The sequence below is a fragment of the Lethenteron reissneri genome, chromosome 23 (assembly GCF_015708825.2).
Source record: "Lethenteron reissneri isolate LAM-NWPU_2019-01 chromosome 23, ASM1570882v1, whole genome shotgun sequence".
Taxonomy (NCBI): domain Eukaryota; kingdom Metazoa; phylum Chordata; class Hyperoartia; order Petromyzontiformes; family Petromyzontidae; genus Lethenteron; species Lethenteron reissneri.
In genome coordinates, this window is record NC_083801.1 from 19,404,344 (window position 1) to 19,423,269 (window position 18,926).

General features: G+C 42.4%; 1 protein-coding gene across 1 annotated transcript in view; it reads left to right on the forward strand.

Moving 5' to 3' along the window:
• LOC133346162 (integrin beta-6-like) overlaps positions 1 to 10,363 on the forward strand; it is a 59,228-nt gene extending 48,865 nt beyond the window's left edge. Inside the window, exons 13-16 of the mRNA XM_061557616.1 lie at positions 105 to 202; positions 1,864 to 1,983; positions 8,216 to 8,382; positions 9,117 to 10,363. Coding sequence (XP_061413600.1) covers positions 105 to 202; positions 1,864 to 1,983; positions 8,216 to 8,382; positions 9,117 to 9,266 — 535 coding nt within the window. The 3' untranslated portion in view covers positions 9,267 to 10,363. The remainder of the gene's footprint in view (positions 1 to 104; positions 203 to 1,863; positions 1,984 to 8,215; positions 8,383 to 9,116) is intronic.
• Positions 10,364 to 18,926: the final 8,563 nt, after the last annotated feature.

An 18,926-nucleotide genomic window follows, 5' to 3' on the forward strand; every position in this document is an offset into this window, starting at 1 on the left:
CAGGAAATTGAAAGGTGGGCTCCACTTCCAGTTTTGGTCTTAGTGCCTTCACGTAGGTGAGGAAATAATGTGTCTGGGTTTTATTGTTTCTCTCCTGCCACCAGGGACTGCGTCAAGTGCATGCACTTTGAAACCGGGAGACTGAATGAAACTTGCGGGCAGATGTGCAAGTACATGCTCAGTGTTGTGGCCCAGCTGCCCGGTATGAACCTGCACACGTGACCGAAATTATTGCATCTCTCTGCAGAGCCTTTGAAATATTTATCTCGGTGCCTCACGTTCAACTGGAAGAGAGAGACGAGGGCAACGTTAAAGTTATGGGAGAGAGTGCCACCGTGCGGTGAAAGTAATGTAATGGCCTAAGTTAAAACGTGCTTACGACAAAGTATCTTCAATGATTGAGTAGATATACTGTATACGCACACACACAATACTTACGCAGCCACTGCTTGTTCGTAATGAAGTCTGCATGTTGTGTAGAATATAATACTTAATCATTTGCCGAGTAGACAACCTGCCCTAAATACTGTTGCAAGTGCAATACTCGTCATTATTCCCATTGTTATACGCTGTTTGGTAAATCTACCTACGCTTATGATGAAAGAAATATGCAAAACTATTGATTGGTTTGTGTTCAGAGATCTCTTTCAGCATGCCAAATATATCAACCTTTCAGTACAACATAAAGTTATTTTCCAAAAATTAGTGTTCCTCAATATATTATGTAAAATATGCCCATATTCATGGAGCAAAATGATTAAGAACATACGTGTGTTATAGCCACATGCCTCTGAATTATTCTAACAAGTGCGCGGATGGTAGAGGAGGTGGTAATGAAATATAATGCAGTATGTGCACGTCTCTACGCATTACGAATATCACATTCTCACGATGGTTTGACCACCCATCGTCGTGTGTGCGCACACACAATATCACACAATATATTTTCCAAAATTTAATTAAGCAGATGTGTATTGCGGTTTTGCTTCGCTCAGCATCACGCTCATGGTGTCTTATCGATTTGGGTATCCAGACATTGTGAAACGGGAGCACAATGGGATATTGAGTCATCTGGGGCAGCACTGCAAGGGTGAACCCCTGGAAACCCCAGTGCTCTAATTTATTTTCACCCAACTCCAGGCACAAATTTTCAGCGAGCTGGGTTAGCTTATTTTTAAATCCTTTATATTAAGTTCACTTGCTTGCTTACAACCGTGCAAATCTTTCGGTCGTTTTTTAACCCACTTCCCGTGATCCAATCGAGCTGACATTTTGCACACAGACTCGTTGTGCATGACAATGTATTTTCGTGAAAAAATTTTCCAAAATTTTACACTTTTTAGGAAAAAATAAATTATATTTAATTACCAATTTCTTAATGGTGGCAGCCATTCATCTGACCCATAGGTGGCAGCCATCTCAAGCCAGAGGACGAGAGGACTCTAGCCGCCACGCATATAAAGGATTTATATTGAAAAACTTTGTTTTTACGGGTTAATTTTTTCTTGACAATGCTGGAGAGCTCTCAGCAGTGGCAAGATGCCTATAAAGCCCCAGTGCCACGAAACCTCTGCACTGTAGAAACGCTGTGCCCAGATAGAGGACAAGGACCATTGTGCTCAGCCTTCTAAACTTTGCGGCACGAATGTGGGAGGGGAGGATGTGGGGTGGAGGGTAACGTGAGGAGATCAGATCTCTGGAATAACGAGGTGGCACAAGGTAACTCTCCCAGCGCCTGCGAACGGTGACAAACACACACAGAGTCACTCCCTCTCGAAGTGCAGGTGTAAATTTGACTTTCAGAGAAGCCATCATGACTTGTGTATATTTCACAGCGAATGCTTGCCATGTGCTTGATTTCAGATTCTGAAGATGTGAATCCCAATGTGTGCACTTTCGCAAATGAGAACAACTGCAGTGTGCAGTTCATGTACAGCAAGGAAACTGCTATCCTCCCTACCCTCTATGTGCTCAAAGAAATGGGTAAGCACACACCGTATTCTCTATGTACACGCTCAAACATGATCTTGGCAAATAATCTTAATCCGTGTCCTATCCGCGGCTGGATTAATGCCCGTCCACGTTATTGCCGTTCTGCACGGTCCTACGATGCCAGGATCCAATTTTCTCCTGCGCACGAGGCGACATCATCGCTCTACGCCTATTGCAGTCACCCTCTCGGGAGTCTCCCCTATTTGCTATTCTGTCACCAGTCTCATACATCCGCTGTCATCACTGCTGGTGATATGTACTGCGTAAGCCACTTACTTTTATTAACAGCCAACATGATGTTTAATTTGCATTTGTTCACCATTGGTTCCTCTCTCTCTGTCAGTGTAACGCCCAAGAATGCATCTCTCCACACTCTGTTGAATACTTTTCTAATTTTGTTCCATGTTCTTTGTCAAAAAAACATTATTCCAATGCATGTCATGGCAGGCAATACGCATTAGATTGTGATTCCTTAAGCACATTGATGTATTGATTCTTATTTTCAAAATATTTTTTTCCAAAACCACTGCAATCTGGCTGTTTATGTTATTTAGTTTTGACGCCCACAATGGTTGCCATAGGTAAACATACTGGCGTGTTTTACAATTGTGGTTAGTTTGTTGTCCTTCCCCCGCACCTACCATTAGCACGGTTGGCTATGTACGGTGCGAAAGAAGTTCAACATGCATACACGCAACCCATCACTTTATTTTGTTCAGTGAAAAGCTACGTGAAAAAAAAATACTTGAAACATAATTGCTAAAAGTAGTTTCAAGGGCCACAGATAGAGTTGAGAAAATAACTTTAAACGTTTTACCTAAAGCGCTACTTTACATATAGGACAGTGGTACAGTACTTTAAATCGCTCAATGATGTTTTATGCAAAACAATCGCAATTCCTTGAAGCAGCGGTGACTCAGATTTTAAAGTTTTCAGCCAGATGATAAGAGGCTTGTATCCAATCAGTTTTGTGAATGTATGCCACGTGTCTTCTAACTCACTCGTGGCTATATCTCTGATCCTTTTTATACGCTTTAGTGTTATCAACTTATCACTAAAGGATTTAAACTTAGGCAAATGTTACCGTGTCTTTGGTCAATTTTGCTTTGAACAAGGCACTGGATAAATAACGATGAGAATGTCATGCGAAAGTTTGCCCTTGCTCAAATGTTGTGTTGCTTGCAGCCCTAAGCCATTGGTGACAATTCCATATTCCCATTATGGAGGCCGCTATATACATTGGACAACCACAGACTAATTTCTATTCAATGGGACTGGATTAGCCGACCGCAGAGGGATGATAGTGCCGCATCAACAGCCGACCAGGATTTGGTCTCCCAGATTCTCATTATATATGTCAATTGTTCTGCAATGCAAGCGCCCGGATAGCTTTCTGCATTAATGCCACACTTACTGTGTTTTGTAATCAACGAGGTTAACGCATTCTAGGGAATGGCTGTCGGGCAATACATAGCCGGTGCTTTGGCCAACGTGAGAAAAAGTCACTTTCGACATCTTAGACGTGAAAATACGTAGAACATATTCCCACGTCCCTTCATGGAAACGACAAAAGAAAAGCCAAGATGCCGCGCCGAATTAATGTATCTCACTTAAAGTGCGGGCAATTTTACAGGAGCATTCGCCATTCCTTACACAGTCACCTCATGGTGAGTGTGAGCCAGTGGGTTCCTTGCTTCACTGAATGAGAATGATGGAGTGCTCTGTCACAACGCAGGGCTCTGTAATCATTTGTGAGTTACAGTGAAGTGTGTAACCTGACACGCGATTCATTTAGCTCTTGCTGGTTTTAAAAGCATAATAACCATAACACGTAATTTGTTGTCTGTGATGCTATGCAATATCGCTTGTTTTGTGGCTGTTTAATATCAGACAAGATTTACTGCACAACAACCTTCAAATAGCAGGGGGATGCAGCGTGGCCCAATCGATTTGGAACACAGGCTGCTGTGGGATGGTGTTTTTGAAAATATATATTTCGTTTCAAGATCTTTGATATATTTCGATTTAAAGCTTTCGTGACTGCAGGGATTCATATTCTTGGTTCTTTCGGTAAAGTCACGTAGAAGGGAAACAATAAAAGAATAAAAATATTAAACAATAACATTCTCACGACGTTTCGATTGAACACAAGCAATCATCATCAGGTGTGAAAACCTTCTACGTGACTTTACCGAAAGAACCAAGAATATGATAATTGGTTCTTTACCCTTCTATCTGGCAACAAAACTGACACCTTTTTACAAGGAGTCATGTTTGCATAGACCGCAATACCTGCAGTCATATTACAAACAAAAGAACATAACTCTGATAATGTGCACTGTCCTTGAAGTTGATTGGTCCACACCCGAGACAGCTTTCCTTTGAGCCTAGTCTCATATGGGTTGGACCAGATGACGCCAAAAGGCGCACAACTCAAGGACAATGCACCATCAGAGTATGAGAGCTCGGGGCAAGCATCTACACTATGGGAACCTCATTTGCCAGTAAAAATATGATAATTGGTTCTTTACCCTTCTATCTGGCAACAAAACTGACACCTTTTTACAAGGAGTCATGTTTGCATAGACCGCAATACCTGCAGTCATATTACAAACAAAAGAACATAACTCTGATAATGTGCACTGTCCTTGAAGTTGATTGGTCCACACCCGAGACAGCTTTCCTTTGAGCCTAGTCTCATATGGGTTGGACCAGATGACGCCAAAAGGCGCACAACTCAAGGACAATGCACCATCAGAGTATGAGAGCTCGGGGCAAGCATCTACACTATGGGAACCTCATTTGCCAGTAAAATATGATAATTGGTTCTTTACCCTTCTATCTGGCAACAAAACTGACACCTTTTTACAAGGAGTCATGTTTGCATAGACCGCAATACCTGCAGTCATATTACAAACAAAAGAACATAACTCTGATAATGTGCACTGTCCTTGAAGTTGATTGGTCCACACCCGAGACAGCTTTCCTTTGAGCCTAGTCTCATATGGGTTGGACCAGATGACGCCAAAAGGCGCACAACTCAAGGACAATGCACCATCAGAGTATGAGAGCTCGGGGCAAGCATCTACACTATGGGAACCTCATTTGCCAGTAAAAATATGATAATTGGTTCTTTACCCTTCTATCTGGCAACAAAACTGACACCTTTTTACAAGGAGTCATGTTTGCATAGACCGCAATACCTGCAGTCATATTACAAACTAAAGAACATAACTCTGATAATGTGCACTGTCCTTGAAGTTGATTGGTCCACACCCGAGACAGCTTTCCTTTGAGCCTAGTCTCATATGGGTTGGACCAGATGACGCCAAAAGGCGCACAACTCAAGGACAATGCACCATCAGAGTATGAGAGCTCGGGGCAAGCATCTACACTATGGGAACCTCATTTGCCAGTAAAAATATGATAATTGGTTCTTTACCCTTCTATCTGGCAACAAAACTGACACCTTTTTACAAGGAGTCATGTTTGCATAGACCGCAATACCTGCAGTCATTATACAAACAAAAGAACATAACTCTGATAATGTGCACTGTCCTTGAAGTTGATTGGTCCACACCCGAGACAGCTTTCCTTTGAGCCTAGTCTCATATGGGTTGGACCAGATGACGCCAAAAGGCGCACAACTCAAGGACAATGCACCATCAGAGTATGAGAGCTCGGGGCAAGCATCTACACTATGGGAACCTCATTTGCCAGTAAAAATATGATAATTGGTTCTTTACCCTTCTATCTGGCAACAAAACTGACACCTTTTTACAAGGAGTCATGTTTGCATAGACCGCAATACCTGCAGTCATATTACAAACAAAAGAACATAACTCTGATAATGTGCACTGTCCTTGAAGTTGATTGGTCCACACCCGAGACAGCTTTCCTTTGAGCCTAGTCTCATATGGGTTGGACCAGATGACGCCAAAAGGCGCACAACTCAAGGACAATGCACCATCAGAGTATGAGAGCTCGGGGCAAGCATCTACACTATGGGAACCTCATTTGCCAGTAAAAATATGATAATTGGTTCTTTACCCTTCTATCTGGCAACAAAACTGACACCTTTTTACAAGGAGTCATGTTTGCATAGACCGCAATACCTGCAGTCATATTACAAACAAAAGAACATAACTCTGATAATGTGCACAAAGATTTTTACTGGCAAATGAGGTTCCCATAGTGTAGATGCTTGCCCCGAGCTCTCATACTCTGATGGTGCATTGTCCTTGAGTTGTGCGCCTTTTGGCGTCATCTGGTCCAACCCATATGAGACTAGGCTCAAAGGAAAGCTGTCTCGGGTGTGGACCAATCAACTTCAAGGACAGTGCACATTATCAGAGTTATGTTCTTTTGTTTGTAATATGACTGCAGGTATTGCGGTCTATGCAAACATGACTCCTTGTAAAAAGGTGTCAGTTTTGTTGCCAGATAGAAGGGTAAAGAACCAATTATCATATTTTTACTGGCAAATGAGGTTCCCATAGTGTAGATGCTTGCCCCGAGCTCTCATACTCTGATGGTGCATTGTCCTTGAGTTGTGCGCCTTTTGGCGTCATCTGGTCCAACCCATATGAGACTAGGCTCAAAGGAAAGCTGTCTCGGGTGTGGACCAATCAACTTCAAGGACAGTGCACATTATCAGAGTTATGTTCTTTTGTTTGTAATATGACTGCAGGTATTGCGGTCTATGCAAACATGACTCCTTGTAAAAAGGTGTCAGTTTTGTTGCCAGATAGAAGGGTAAAGAACCAATTATCATATTTTTACTGGCAAATGAGGTTCCCATAGTGTAGATGCTTGCCCCGAGCTCTCATACTCTGATGGTGCATTGTCCTTGAGTTGTGCGCCTTTTGGCGTCATCTGGTCCAACCCATATGAGACTAGGCTCAAAGGAAAGCTGTCTCGGGTGTGGACCAATCAACTTCAAGGACAGTGCACATTATCAGAGTTATGTTCTTTTGTTTGTAATATGACTGCAGGTATTGCGGTCTATGCAAACATGACTCCTTGTAAAAAGGTGTCAGTTTTGTTGCCAGATAGAAGGGTAAAGAACCAATTATCATATTTTTACTGGCAAATGAGGTTCCCATAGTGTAGATGCTTGCCCCGAGCTCTCATACTCTGATGGTGCATTGTCCTTGAGTTGTGCGCCTTTTGGCGTCATCTGGTCCAACCCATATGAGACTAGGCTCAAAGGAAAGCTGTCTCGGGTGTGGACCAATCAACTTCAAGGACAGTGCACATTATCAGAGTTATGTTCTTTTGTTTGTAATATGACTGCAGGTATTGCGGTCTATGCAAACATGACTCCTTGTAAAAAGGTGTCAGTTTTGTTGCCAGATAGAAGGGTAAAGAACCAATTATCATATTTTTACTGGCAAATGAGGTAAACCAAGAATATCTTTGATATAGTTAAGATATAGATTTCAGTGGGGGGGGGGGGGGGGGCGGTTTGTGCGTGCAGTTTTGTTCCTGCAATGGAGCGACGCACGTTAAGAATATGAGGACTCCGTTGAAGTTACTATTTAATATCTACATCTGGTGGGGGCAGGAGTTCCTACCCACAATCACAGCAGCTCCTTATTGCCCAACGGGTACAAACAGCACGACAAGAAGCTTTGACGTTTGATTCAGTGCCGAGAGTCTCACTGCTAATGTTAATTCCTGCTATGAAACAGCTCCATCCACTGTCGGTCTGTTCGTTATTAGTGGTTTAAAAAAAACAGCTGTCCCAGAAAGATCAATGATTTATTTGCTTTTTAACTCTGGAATTTCTAAAAGTGCTGCTGCAGTGTTGGTAATTAGCTGAAAATGGCAATGTTGCTCAATTTGATTCCAGTTATTTGTGATGATTTCCACAAGGCATTCTGAACCACTGCCTGTGTAATGAATAACCCTAATGGCTGTATCGCCAGTTTTTGCAGCCATGGTGAGCATTAAAATGCGCTCACACAGTTTGTCGTCAAAATCAGGTGGATGTGCACCAACATAGTTGAATTAAAAAGATGAGCGCCTCCCATGCAGGACTTCAGCCAAATTAAACTGAAGACCAATATTCCTCACTAAACAAAATTCCATTGCCATCAGAGATTAGTTTTCTAATTATCTTTTTTGCATTCACATTAGGCGATGTCCCCTCCCTACATTTGCCCAGTCCTTGTTTGGCATCGACGAATGTGGACTTGTTTTTTTCCTCCTTGGCACACAGACTGTCACAACCCCCCCTCCGTTATGGGCATCATCGTGGGTGTCACCGTGGGGGTGGTGATCATTGGCTTCATCGTCCTGCTCCTGTGGAAGATGATGGTGACCATCCATGACCGGCGAGAGTTTGCGAAGTTCCAGGAGGATCGCTCGCACGCCCGCTGGGGAATGGTGAGAGCACCTTTGATTATTATTAATATCCATTCATTCACCAAGGCCTGTGTCTGAGCCAGTTCAGTGGTGGTGTTAGCAAAGTTGGAGGCGCTGACCAGAAATGAGTACGGCAGTGCCAACCTGTCCATTTATAAAACCTCGTGAGATAACGGAAGAGGTGTAGACATAGTGAGATTAAACAAACGTCGGCAAAAAATCGTGACGGAGTAAGATGAGAGGAGAAATACAGACACCGTAGAGACTACATATATTAATTGTGGGTTTTTTTATTTTAGTTAGCTTCTCGTGTTTATTAGGATACAAATTTGAGATTTTAATTAATGCATCACTATTTTGAGGCTCCTTGAGCTGCGTGGGGACCTTGAGTCTTTTCCTAGTGTGCTTGCGCCAAGCACTGCCGCTGGTCAAAATAATTGTCTAAAAAAATAGACTTCGATTAGAACCATTGTGCCAAAGACTGCATTGTTTGGCTCAGATTTTTCCTCCATTTTTCCGAACAAATTAGCTTTAAACTCTCACGATCATTTCACGAGGGATCATGATCATAGATACTAGGTTAAGCCAAGGTGGCAAGTGGACAAAAACTTCACAATGGTATTTTTGTCTCAGGAGAAAAAAATATAATTTGGTAACGGCCACAAAAAACAAACAATTATAGTAATTGATTATATGAATTTATAATCAGACTTTCTCCCATCCCATCTCCCCATTCCGCACCATTCCCTGTTCAGAGCACAAACCCATTGTACAGACCCACGACGTCCACCTTCCGCAACGTCAGCTACCGGGGGACGAAAAGCGACGACAAGTCGACAGTCGAGATAATGCGGCACGATGAGACACTGGACGCGAATGCGGTTCCCTGGAAAATCCGCGGATAATGAATCGGGACTCGTTTGTGGAGGTCAACAGACAAGTCGTGGTTTTGACGGAAACAGCACCTTGAATGAGAGCGGACCCGAGTACTTATTGCGAATGAACTAACTGTAATTAGACGTACCTCTTTTCCACTGACACAACCGAGCTACGCCAGGGCCATGCCGAGCAAGCCCGGCATAGCTCAGGAGGTGCCAGGTTGTTATTCCACTGCGGAAGCTGAGCCGTGCCGTGATGTCATACGCATTTAACATATCATTTAGGCCCAATCCTGGCCCCGCTTGGTCCTATGCAAGATTCAGATGTCTTTTGAGGCCGTCATATCACAATTTGGGTTTGGCTGGACTTAAAAAATAACCAGCAGAAAAAAAACCCATCTGCACCATGAGGGCCTGGTCTGTCTCGGTATGTGCTACAGTGGAAAAGGGATAACGATGGTGAGTAGTAGAGTGGAGCCATATTAGGGTTACGCTGAAAGTAAAATTAGGAGGCATATCACCCCCAGGTCCTGTGCAAAGTGCACAGGTCATGGCTATATACCAACCTTCGCTCCACCATCTCTCATGCACTGGAAAGACTTTGCTGGAAAAGTCAACGTGGTTCCAATACCAATTACACAATGTTTAAGCAGATTGTCTCACTGAGTACAATGCATGGTACTGTAGCTTGCTGCTTAGAAACGGATAAGGCACTAATAATCCACAGCATTTAAGCTGGATGAAAACTGTATTGTACATATCCTTTTTTAAGAACAAAAAAATTCCTTTGATTTTTAGCTTTACGGAAATTGTGCTGTACTACTGTATTTCCAAATGTAACTTATTAATTATATGTGGATTTAAAATTGCTGCTGGGAATACCGCCGTGCACTTGTGTGTGTGTATATATACTGTATCGTGTGTTCGACTAACGCGATGGTGTTTTTTGCGTGAGGGTTAAAATCCTGCTCGTCGCAGTGATAGGAATGTTGATGTTTTCTAACAGTTCTAACCAGCACATTTGTTGAATAAAATGGGTGAGGTACATTTAAATGGCACTAAAAGCTTATTTTTTTTTGGTCATTGCCACTAAAGTTTAAAACTTGACAATAAAATAATTTAAAAAATGTTGTCTGCAGTAGTTTGATTGAGATCTCAGTGGGTGTGTAAGCGTGACACGTGTTCACGTGTGAAAGCAGAGTGTCTCACTGAGTACAATACATGGCACTGAAGCTTTCTGCTTGGAAATGGATAAGGCACTAATAAATAACACTGGTCAACAAAAAAAACATTTTTTTCTGGCCTGGACTTTTGCAGCTGTTTTAGACTAATTTCAGGGTGCTGATTCCAAATCTGATCTCAGATTTGCTCTATCACATCTAATTTTTATGCTATCGGCATACCCCATTTTCATTGATTTTACCCGAAATAAACTCTGTCACTTATAATTGCAAATTGTTGCGAGTCAGTGACTGCTTGAGTGTTAGAATATGGTGCTGTATTTTTAGGATAGTGTGTTTATAATATAATTGTATGTAGATATCCACATTTATTTAATATTTTTCTTCTGCAGTTTTTATTGAAAATGCAATATTTGATATCTAAAAAACCTGATGTGATAGACAAAAACTGATGCCAGATTTGGAATCAGCACCCCAAAATTACCTTAAACCCGTTGGAATACCTTATGCCAGAAAAAGTGTGTTGACCAGTGTAATCCACAGCATTTAAGCTGTCTGAAAACTGGAACGTGTGTAACACGCGTGACGCATGTTCCACGTGTAGCGCGTGTATACGTGAGAGGGACAGCGCTCATTGTTTAGGGTGACCAGTGGGACGTGTTTAACAAGCATCGGGCAAATGCAGTGTGGGAACGAGTTGATTTCGAATTGAGGATTTCATTTGGTAAACATGGAAATGCGTAACGTGGTGATGGGTCCCGAGTATGTTCCGTTCCGCTACAACGCCGCGTGTTGTTTTCGTAACGTGAATTGGATATAACACTCTGAATGTATTAGTGAACACATTTTTCATAACGTGGATGCGAATTGGATATAACGCGTTTGAGTGAAGAGAACTACGTCACGCGAGTAGGAATAAGCGGTCGTATAGCATAGCATTACACAAGGCGGGATGCTGCTGGATGCTTCGAGATGCTACCCAGACACGCCTCAGTCTTTGTTAAGCCTGCATCCGCCTTCTCACGTGTATTCGCGGACTGTGCTTTACCCTATCTTATATATTATAACGCGATTTTTTCCATAATGCGGTGTGTTCTTCAAGAACACGACTGTACTGGAGTTTGGGAAACCCCGGGCGAGGGTCAATGCGCCAAGAATATATGCAACCTCGTTTTATCTTGAGCACATTTTGGCGTCAGTATTTCTGAAGCACAGAAAAGTAACAGGATTTGTTAGGGTTTCTATCCTGAAAATGATTACCTGTTTTAAAGTGAATTACAGTACTGTATTTTCTTACCGAGATCTTGGAACAAGGCAAACAATGGAAACATGCTTCATTTGCTTTCAAATTATACACTTTTTTTGTCTCCCATTGCACTCAATTACCTTTCTAATGCCATGTGAAAATGTTGCACCGTAATTTAATGCCATACAATTACAAATGGCATAGAGTGGATCGTGTAGAGAGTATACTGTAGAGTGGAAACAACCATTCCCCACAATCGGATGTCGGTTCCGCTTGTTCCATATGTAGCACCGAAATTGAGTGTGGCACTTTGTAACTGCATAAATTCAGGGCTGTATCTAGAAAATGCCATGCCACCTAAAATGCACCACGCACCATGGAACATATTGCTCACGCCGCCGTGTGCATTGCAAGAAAGATTGCAGGAGAGATAACCTTGCTATCCAGCACTGCATGTGTAAAAAAATAATCATTGACGGCACAGTCAGTTGACCAGTGTATGGAGATAATGAAACTTGGAGTGAGGAAAACCGTATGAGATTTCCTGTAATTGCCGGCTGTGTAAGGTAGCATACAACAATAGCAACAGAAACATATGCTGAATGTTTACACAACACAACCGCATATGTTTTGGTTTGCTACATCGTTCCGAGTTTCCACCATGCTAAACTGAGCATCGGATAGCATTCATCCACAGTATAGTGGTATACTTAACTCTGCGATGGATATTCCATATTTTACCATAACACAATCACTGGCAAATATATATTTTCTGCTATATTAGCATAAAGGTGCATACAACATTTTGCATGCATTCAACAAGTAGTGTTTATTACTTAAAACGGTAAAATCTGCCTTACCAAAACGTTTCATACCTTATGTAAATATGTGCAGGAGCATTGAGAGTACAGAATATGAAATCTATTCTCCTGAATCCCATATATTAAGCAAACATTGAACCTCGTTTCTAATCCAGGAGATGTGCACAATACAATTCAAAACAATAAAAAATTTGATTTGTATAATAAATTAGATATAATTACTAGTCAGGGTACAAAATTGTAGGTTTGGGGACAGGATTTGGCTTCGAGCAGTGGGTGAGTTAATGGCTAAGGTAGATCATCTTTCCTCTCTTGGATGTTTGCCTCTGGGCAGCATAGTTAGCGTGGGGCTTGGCCCTCTTTTTTAAAATATATATACGATCCCAGCCCACCATTCCAGTGTCAACCCAAGGTGGGCTTTGCACATTCAACAGTACACACGCGAGTGTGATCACGCATACATTTGGAAAAGCACACGTCTGATCTTTCACCCCATCTTCCAGTCAAACCTGCTTTGTAACATCCTTCAGGTGACACAAAGCAAATTACCACCGAAGAGTTGGCCAAAAACCACGAACATGTACAGAAGCCCCACTTTCATCGATTCACTGCTGGATGAGAGCCTCCCCCATGCTGTGGGGGCTGTTACACCATACTTCACCATGCTGGTCAGTACTGGTTGGTGAAGGCGGGGAATATTGATGTTGGAGCATGGTACAGTGCAACGTTTGATTTTGCTCCACTGCCCTCTACTGACCACGTAGCCTCGCAGTACTGCACACGTGTATGCAGTACTGGAACCAAAGAGTGACCAACATAGAAGGTTGCAGATAGAAGAAGACCAGTGATGAGATGGAAACTGGCACTATTTGGACACATACGGAGGATGGACAACAGGGAAATTAGAAATGTGTTGTTCGGAAAAAAAATGAATAGGAACCGGAAAGAGGCCTCAGAGAGAATGTCATGACGACGAAGACATGAGAGGTTGGTGCCAGAAAGATGTGCGCACGCCTTGAGCACATTGGCACGAGACAGAGGAAAGTGAAAGAGTGCAGTGGACACCCACGTGCTATCTGCCCATCATGGATCGTCATGATGATGGCACTTGACATAAGGATTGGGATTTGCCTATGTATGTATTGTATATATCCTTATATAAATGTAGGGTGAAAATGGTGAACGTGACTTTTTCGAACAAGGATAAAAAGGATTTAAAATCCTTGAAAAAATTACGACTCGTGCGATTCTTGGCGGTACGAATTCGTTTCCACGTGAAGCCGAATTTTTACCGAGTCGTCTGTGATGAATTTGCTCACGTGTCTCTGAGGCTGTAAGGGAAAACTACAGGAGAAACGGAGTGAAAATTAAAATTCCACAGGTGCAGCTGCCTCATCTCAATTACATATTTTTTGTGTGGACTGCTACAGTACGTGGGCTGGCTGATCGCCAGAACGAGGTCAGTCCATCCCCACGACTTTTGTAAGTGGGGTCTGAGTAATCGGAAACATACGAGAAATATAGGCCTGCCCACTCCTTTTAACAAGAGATTTCGGATTCGTTAAGCTCCAGGATTAGTTCAGCAGGCTGTTGACATCACGTCCTCGTTTCTCAGCTTTGTTGTGCTTTCTCTTTCTGTAAGTGCGTCTGTTTAACTTATTTCGCACCCAACGTGGCCAACAGTGATAATCGGAGGTTGCAGATTAGAACCCTTTTAATCGGACAAAAAAAACACAACGCTTTGATCTAATTAAGTAATATGTAAATCTCAATGTTTAAAGATTGTGAGTTGTTTTACCCGCCGCGGTCTCACGTCAACGGATGGAAATCGTGGTGCTGGGCCATCCCTGGAACAAATAAAATACCAAAATGAATAGTTTGTTTCACAGAGGTGGAGGAAAGCAGACTTTCGGTGCCTCGTAATGAGTGAGGTTAACCAAGTAACTGAGCCAGACCTGTGGAGCCTCATTGTAAAGGTTGTTTGTAGCTCGGGGAGGGGTGGGGGACAAATGCCAAAGGAAAGATCTGTAAACAAATGACTAAATGTGGAAATACCAAAAAATGAAAGTCAACCTCATGTAAGCTCAAAACACACTTGACAATTGAAGCGACATAGAAGAAAAAGCTGGGTTACTGGATATGCACAAAATAAATGCTTCACAGCTCATTTCAAATTCCCTAATTGCTGCAACGTTTTTAAAAATAGTTTTTTTACTTTGCATGAAATTAATGGGCATTTAAGCGTGCAGAAAGTGAAAGTACGTTGCTGTGGCAACGTGGGGAAAAGCGCTTCAATAAACAACAATTGGGCGCCTTGTCAAGGCGCCCTTTCCCCCCCCTCCAACCCAGCTTATATATATATATATATGTTCCAAGCACGTGCGCTGTTTCATTCAGACGCTGTCGCCTCGACAGACCTGGTTTTCACCTGAGGACGGCTGCTTGCGTTGTGGCCGAAACGTCGTGAGAATTATTTTTTATGTTTTATTTTTATTATTTTATTACTTCCCTTCTAAGTGACTTTACCGAAAGAACCAAGAAGATGAATCCCTGCAGTCACGAAAGCTTTAAATCGAAACAATTGCATACTCTTTGGTTCTTTCGGTAAAGTCACGTAGGTGAAAATAACAATTAAAAAACAAAAGAATAAAAATAAAGAATAAAAATAGAAATAACTCAATTAAATCACGAAATGTCGTGAAACGAAACTTCGTGATTTAATTTAGTTATTTCTATTTTTATTCTTTCTTTTTATTCTCATCTTTTTATTTTTACCTACGTTACTTTACCGAAAGAACCAAAGTATGGATCCTTGCAGTCACGAAAACGTCAAATCTAGAAACAACAATTGCATCTGCGAGGTGTAATGTACACACACGTGGCAGCGAGGTGCACAGACTGTACATGAGCACACTCTACACCATCACGTCTAATGAGACTACTGATATCACATTGTTAAGGTGGGCGACTACACTTCCTGCACGTGGATTCATCAACGGCAGACCTTGACTTTGCTGCCAAAGGCAACGGCACCAAAGCGTTCGCAATGCCACAAATGCACAGCCCACCTCACCGAACAATTCAGCGTTATATTCTTGGTTCTTTCGGTAAAATCACTTTTTTCAAAATTTCTTGCTGGGGATTTCACACCTGATGATGATTGCTTGTGTTGCAGTCGAAACGTCGTGAGAATTTTTATTGTTTTATATTTTTATTATTTTATTATTTCCCTTCTACGTGACTTTACCGAAAGAACCAAAAATATGAATCCCTGCAGTCACGAAAGCTTTAAATCAAAATTCAGCGTTAAGCCAGTAAAACAAAGCTCGCCTACTCTTTCTATTGCAGAGATCCTGCGGGCAACAAAAGGGGGAGCAATCACGTTTCGTGCTCAAGTTCAAGTTAATTTATTAGGTATAGCCCTGTGAGCCATTCGGCTCTTGAATCGGGTGCAACCGCAACAAACGTAAAACAAAAACACGAACAAAAAACATCTTAAAGTGAATATGTGACTGAGTGCAAACAGAAAATCCAAGAAAAGACAGCAAAATATTGCAGAAAAAGCACCGTACACCAACACTGTGTGCAAAAATCCCAGTGGGATGCAAGTCAAACAACAACAACCACAAGACAACTTAGATTAAGTCCATCAGTCTAACTCTGTACTAGAACAAACAAACATGGCCAAAGCAAAAAACTTTTCGAAAATCACCAAAATAAAGCCATAAAAGCAATGAAACAGCGGTCATAGGAACTGTGACCGAATTTTCACAATAAACGACGTGAACAACATGTACTACCAAACTCTGCAGCCATAGCTGGCTGCATGAGTCACTCCACAACAGTAGGAGCATCAGTCGGAAAACGAGGCAGCAACTCTGCAGCATTGCAGCGCATCGCTCCTTAAGGCCCCACTGGATTCAATAAACCCAGTCCACACCCAGCCAATAATTAATTTGTCATCTGCAACGGTGAACTGCGTCGCTCTAACGTAAGGGCCACACGGCCGTGTGTTGCCGCATGTTGTTCAGCTGAAATATAGTAATTCGGGTATTTGTCAGAATACACGACTCCATGGAGGTCGGTGCTGATAGTCAGTCTTCGTGAAAGTGCCTGTGCTCATATAAGTGTGCGCGCATTATTGCACCACGCACAAGGTTTCAAAGCGCAGAGGGCATGTTTTGGGTAGAGTGATGCAACTGCGGCTACGAACACCAAATCGTGACTTTGCACTCTCATAATTGTTCTTCGTTGGCCATGCGAAATGGACATCAATATGGAGGAGTGTTGAATGGAAAGGGGTGGGTGTGGAGCTTGGGGCTTACTTTAAGATACTTCTTGGCTAATTCTGATCTTTTTTTTCGTCTTCATCATCATCATTTATTTTTAGGGGCAGATGATAGCTTGCCCATGTCGTCACAAACCCGCTGCAGTGCTGCGATGCCAACATTGAACTGTCGACAGACACTGTGACTCTTTTAAGACAACAGGGGCTCCATCACTGGTGAACCAAACAGGTCCATTCATGTGTCAACGTGTGTGTGACAGCTGACTCATTGGTTAATTTCACAGAGTTTTTTTTTACATGAATTTTTTTGCAAAACCACCTCACTTCATGTTGCCTGCAGCTTGTCCTGGGCACGTCACACTCACCGTTGTGGCCAAGATTGGTCAAACAGCCTGTGTGATCGACTGGAAGGCGTGGAGAGAAGCATTCATTCTACAATGGGCTGACAAAGTGCTGAAAATAAAGCGTCCGTGATTGTCCGCATAGCTCACGAAGTGAAACAAAAGAGTTTCAAAATCGCCGTTGACTCGAGATAAAAGCAGGTAATCAATTTGGTGGTAAAATATGAACTGCTACAAAAATCAATAAATTCAGTACCCGGAGGCAGCCTACACCAACAAACACTGCTCTCTCTCTCTCCCACGACTTAACCAAGAAGCATCACTAACACATGCCGTTAGGAGTGGGTGCACTTTTGAAATAATAATAAACTGTAGGCAAACAGTGGGTGAGGCTGTAATGAAGCCCTGCATTATAAGTACATAGTCTCCGTATGGCCACATTTGAATTGGAAAATACAGTCACCACTGAATCAACGTGCAGCATTGATGAGGCGTGATGCCTACGTTGAACGAGAGTTATTTCTGCTTCACATTTTTAAATACCACTGAATATTCACTGTGGTCATCGATGCGGCTAAGCCACTCTAAGGGAAGTACACTTTCACTCACGCAGCTGCAACCAATGCCAAAGAATTGCACCTCCAATTAGCACGGTTGGCTACGTACGGCGCGAAAGAAATTCAACAAACATACATCATACACCTGCATGGCACGTTTAATATAGATCTGAGAGTGCTGTTTCCTAATACAGAAAAACACTCATATCTGCGATCCAATTATCCGCGACTACTGTTATCCACACGATCTGCAGGGTCCTCAAAACTACGATTATCCGCCTTCCTGCTCTTTCTATTATCCACTGGCTTCACCCGGCATGCATTGTGGAGAGACTTCTTATTCACAATTAAAAAAAATTGCGGATACGTGGAGTGAATGGACAGACATCTTAGATAATTATCGGTTACGCAATATATTAAAATTCTAAGTTCTACTCCATTAAGTTTAGAAGGCGATCGGAACGACAGGAGAGCGCACAGGAGTGTAAAAGCCGCTGGCTGGAGCAGGGTAAGGTGTGATTGTGGTCTCACGCATGGGGCAATGCTGCAGTGTTTCTCCATATGCAGTATTGGTGGACACAAACGCTCCACGCTCACACCAAGCTTTCAGTAAAAGGGCTGGTTCGTCACACACACACACACACCCTCTCTCTCGTGCGAATAGGGGATTCGTGTGGATGAACGATCGGGCGGATGAGATTATATCGCTGGCAAGACGAGAGATGAGTTCGACAGATTAGAAAACGTGCCAAATGGTGCTGCAGTTTTGTCACAAAAACATTTACCGTGCGCGACTTTCACAAGCACGCTGGCAGCCCAGAGGGGGGAAAATTACACGGAGAAAGAAGCGCATCAAATGACGTTTTATCGCCACCAAATGGGTGAGTTAAGTACTGCACGATTTGAACTGCAGTACGACTGTGAGAATGTCCAAAATAGATCAATGTTGAGTCACTGTACTCTGTTGTCTTTGACAGGGCCTGTTTTTATCCATTAGTGACAACCAACATGGTCAGTGTTACGTCGACTTTGATCGGCGTTAAATCTACAATGATCGGTAATACATTTTTTAAAAAATAATGGAAACTACTGCACTGTGCAGAAGCTCTGTATCCAAATTATAAACTGTCTTGTAACTTTTTTGATGTAAAGCTTTCGTGACTGCAGGGATTCATATTCTTGGTTCTTTCGGTAAAGTCACGTAGAAGGGAAATAATAAAATAATACAAATATAAAACAATAAAATTCTCACG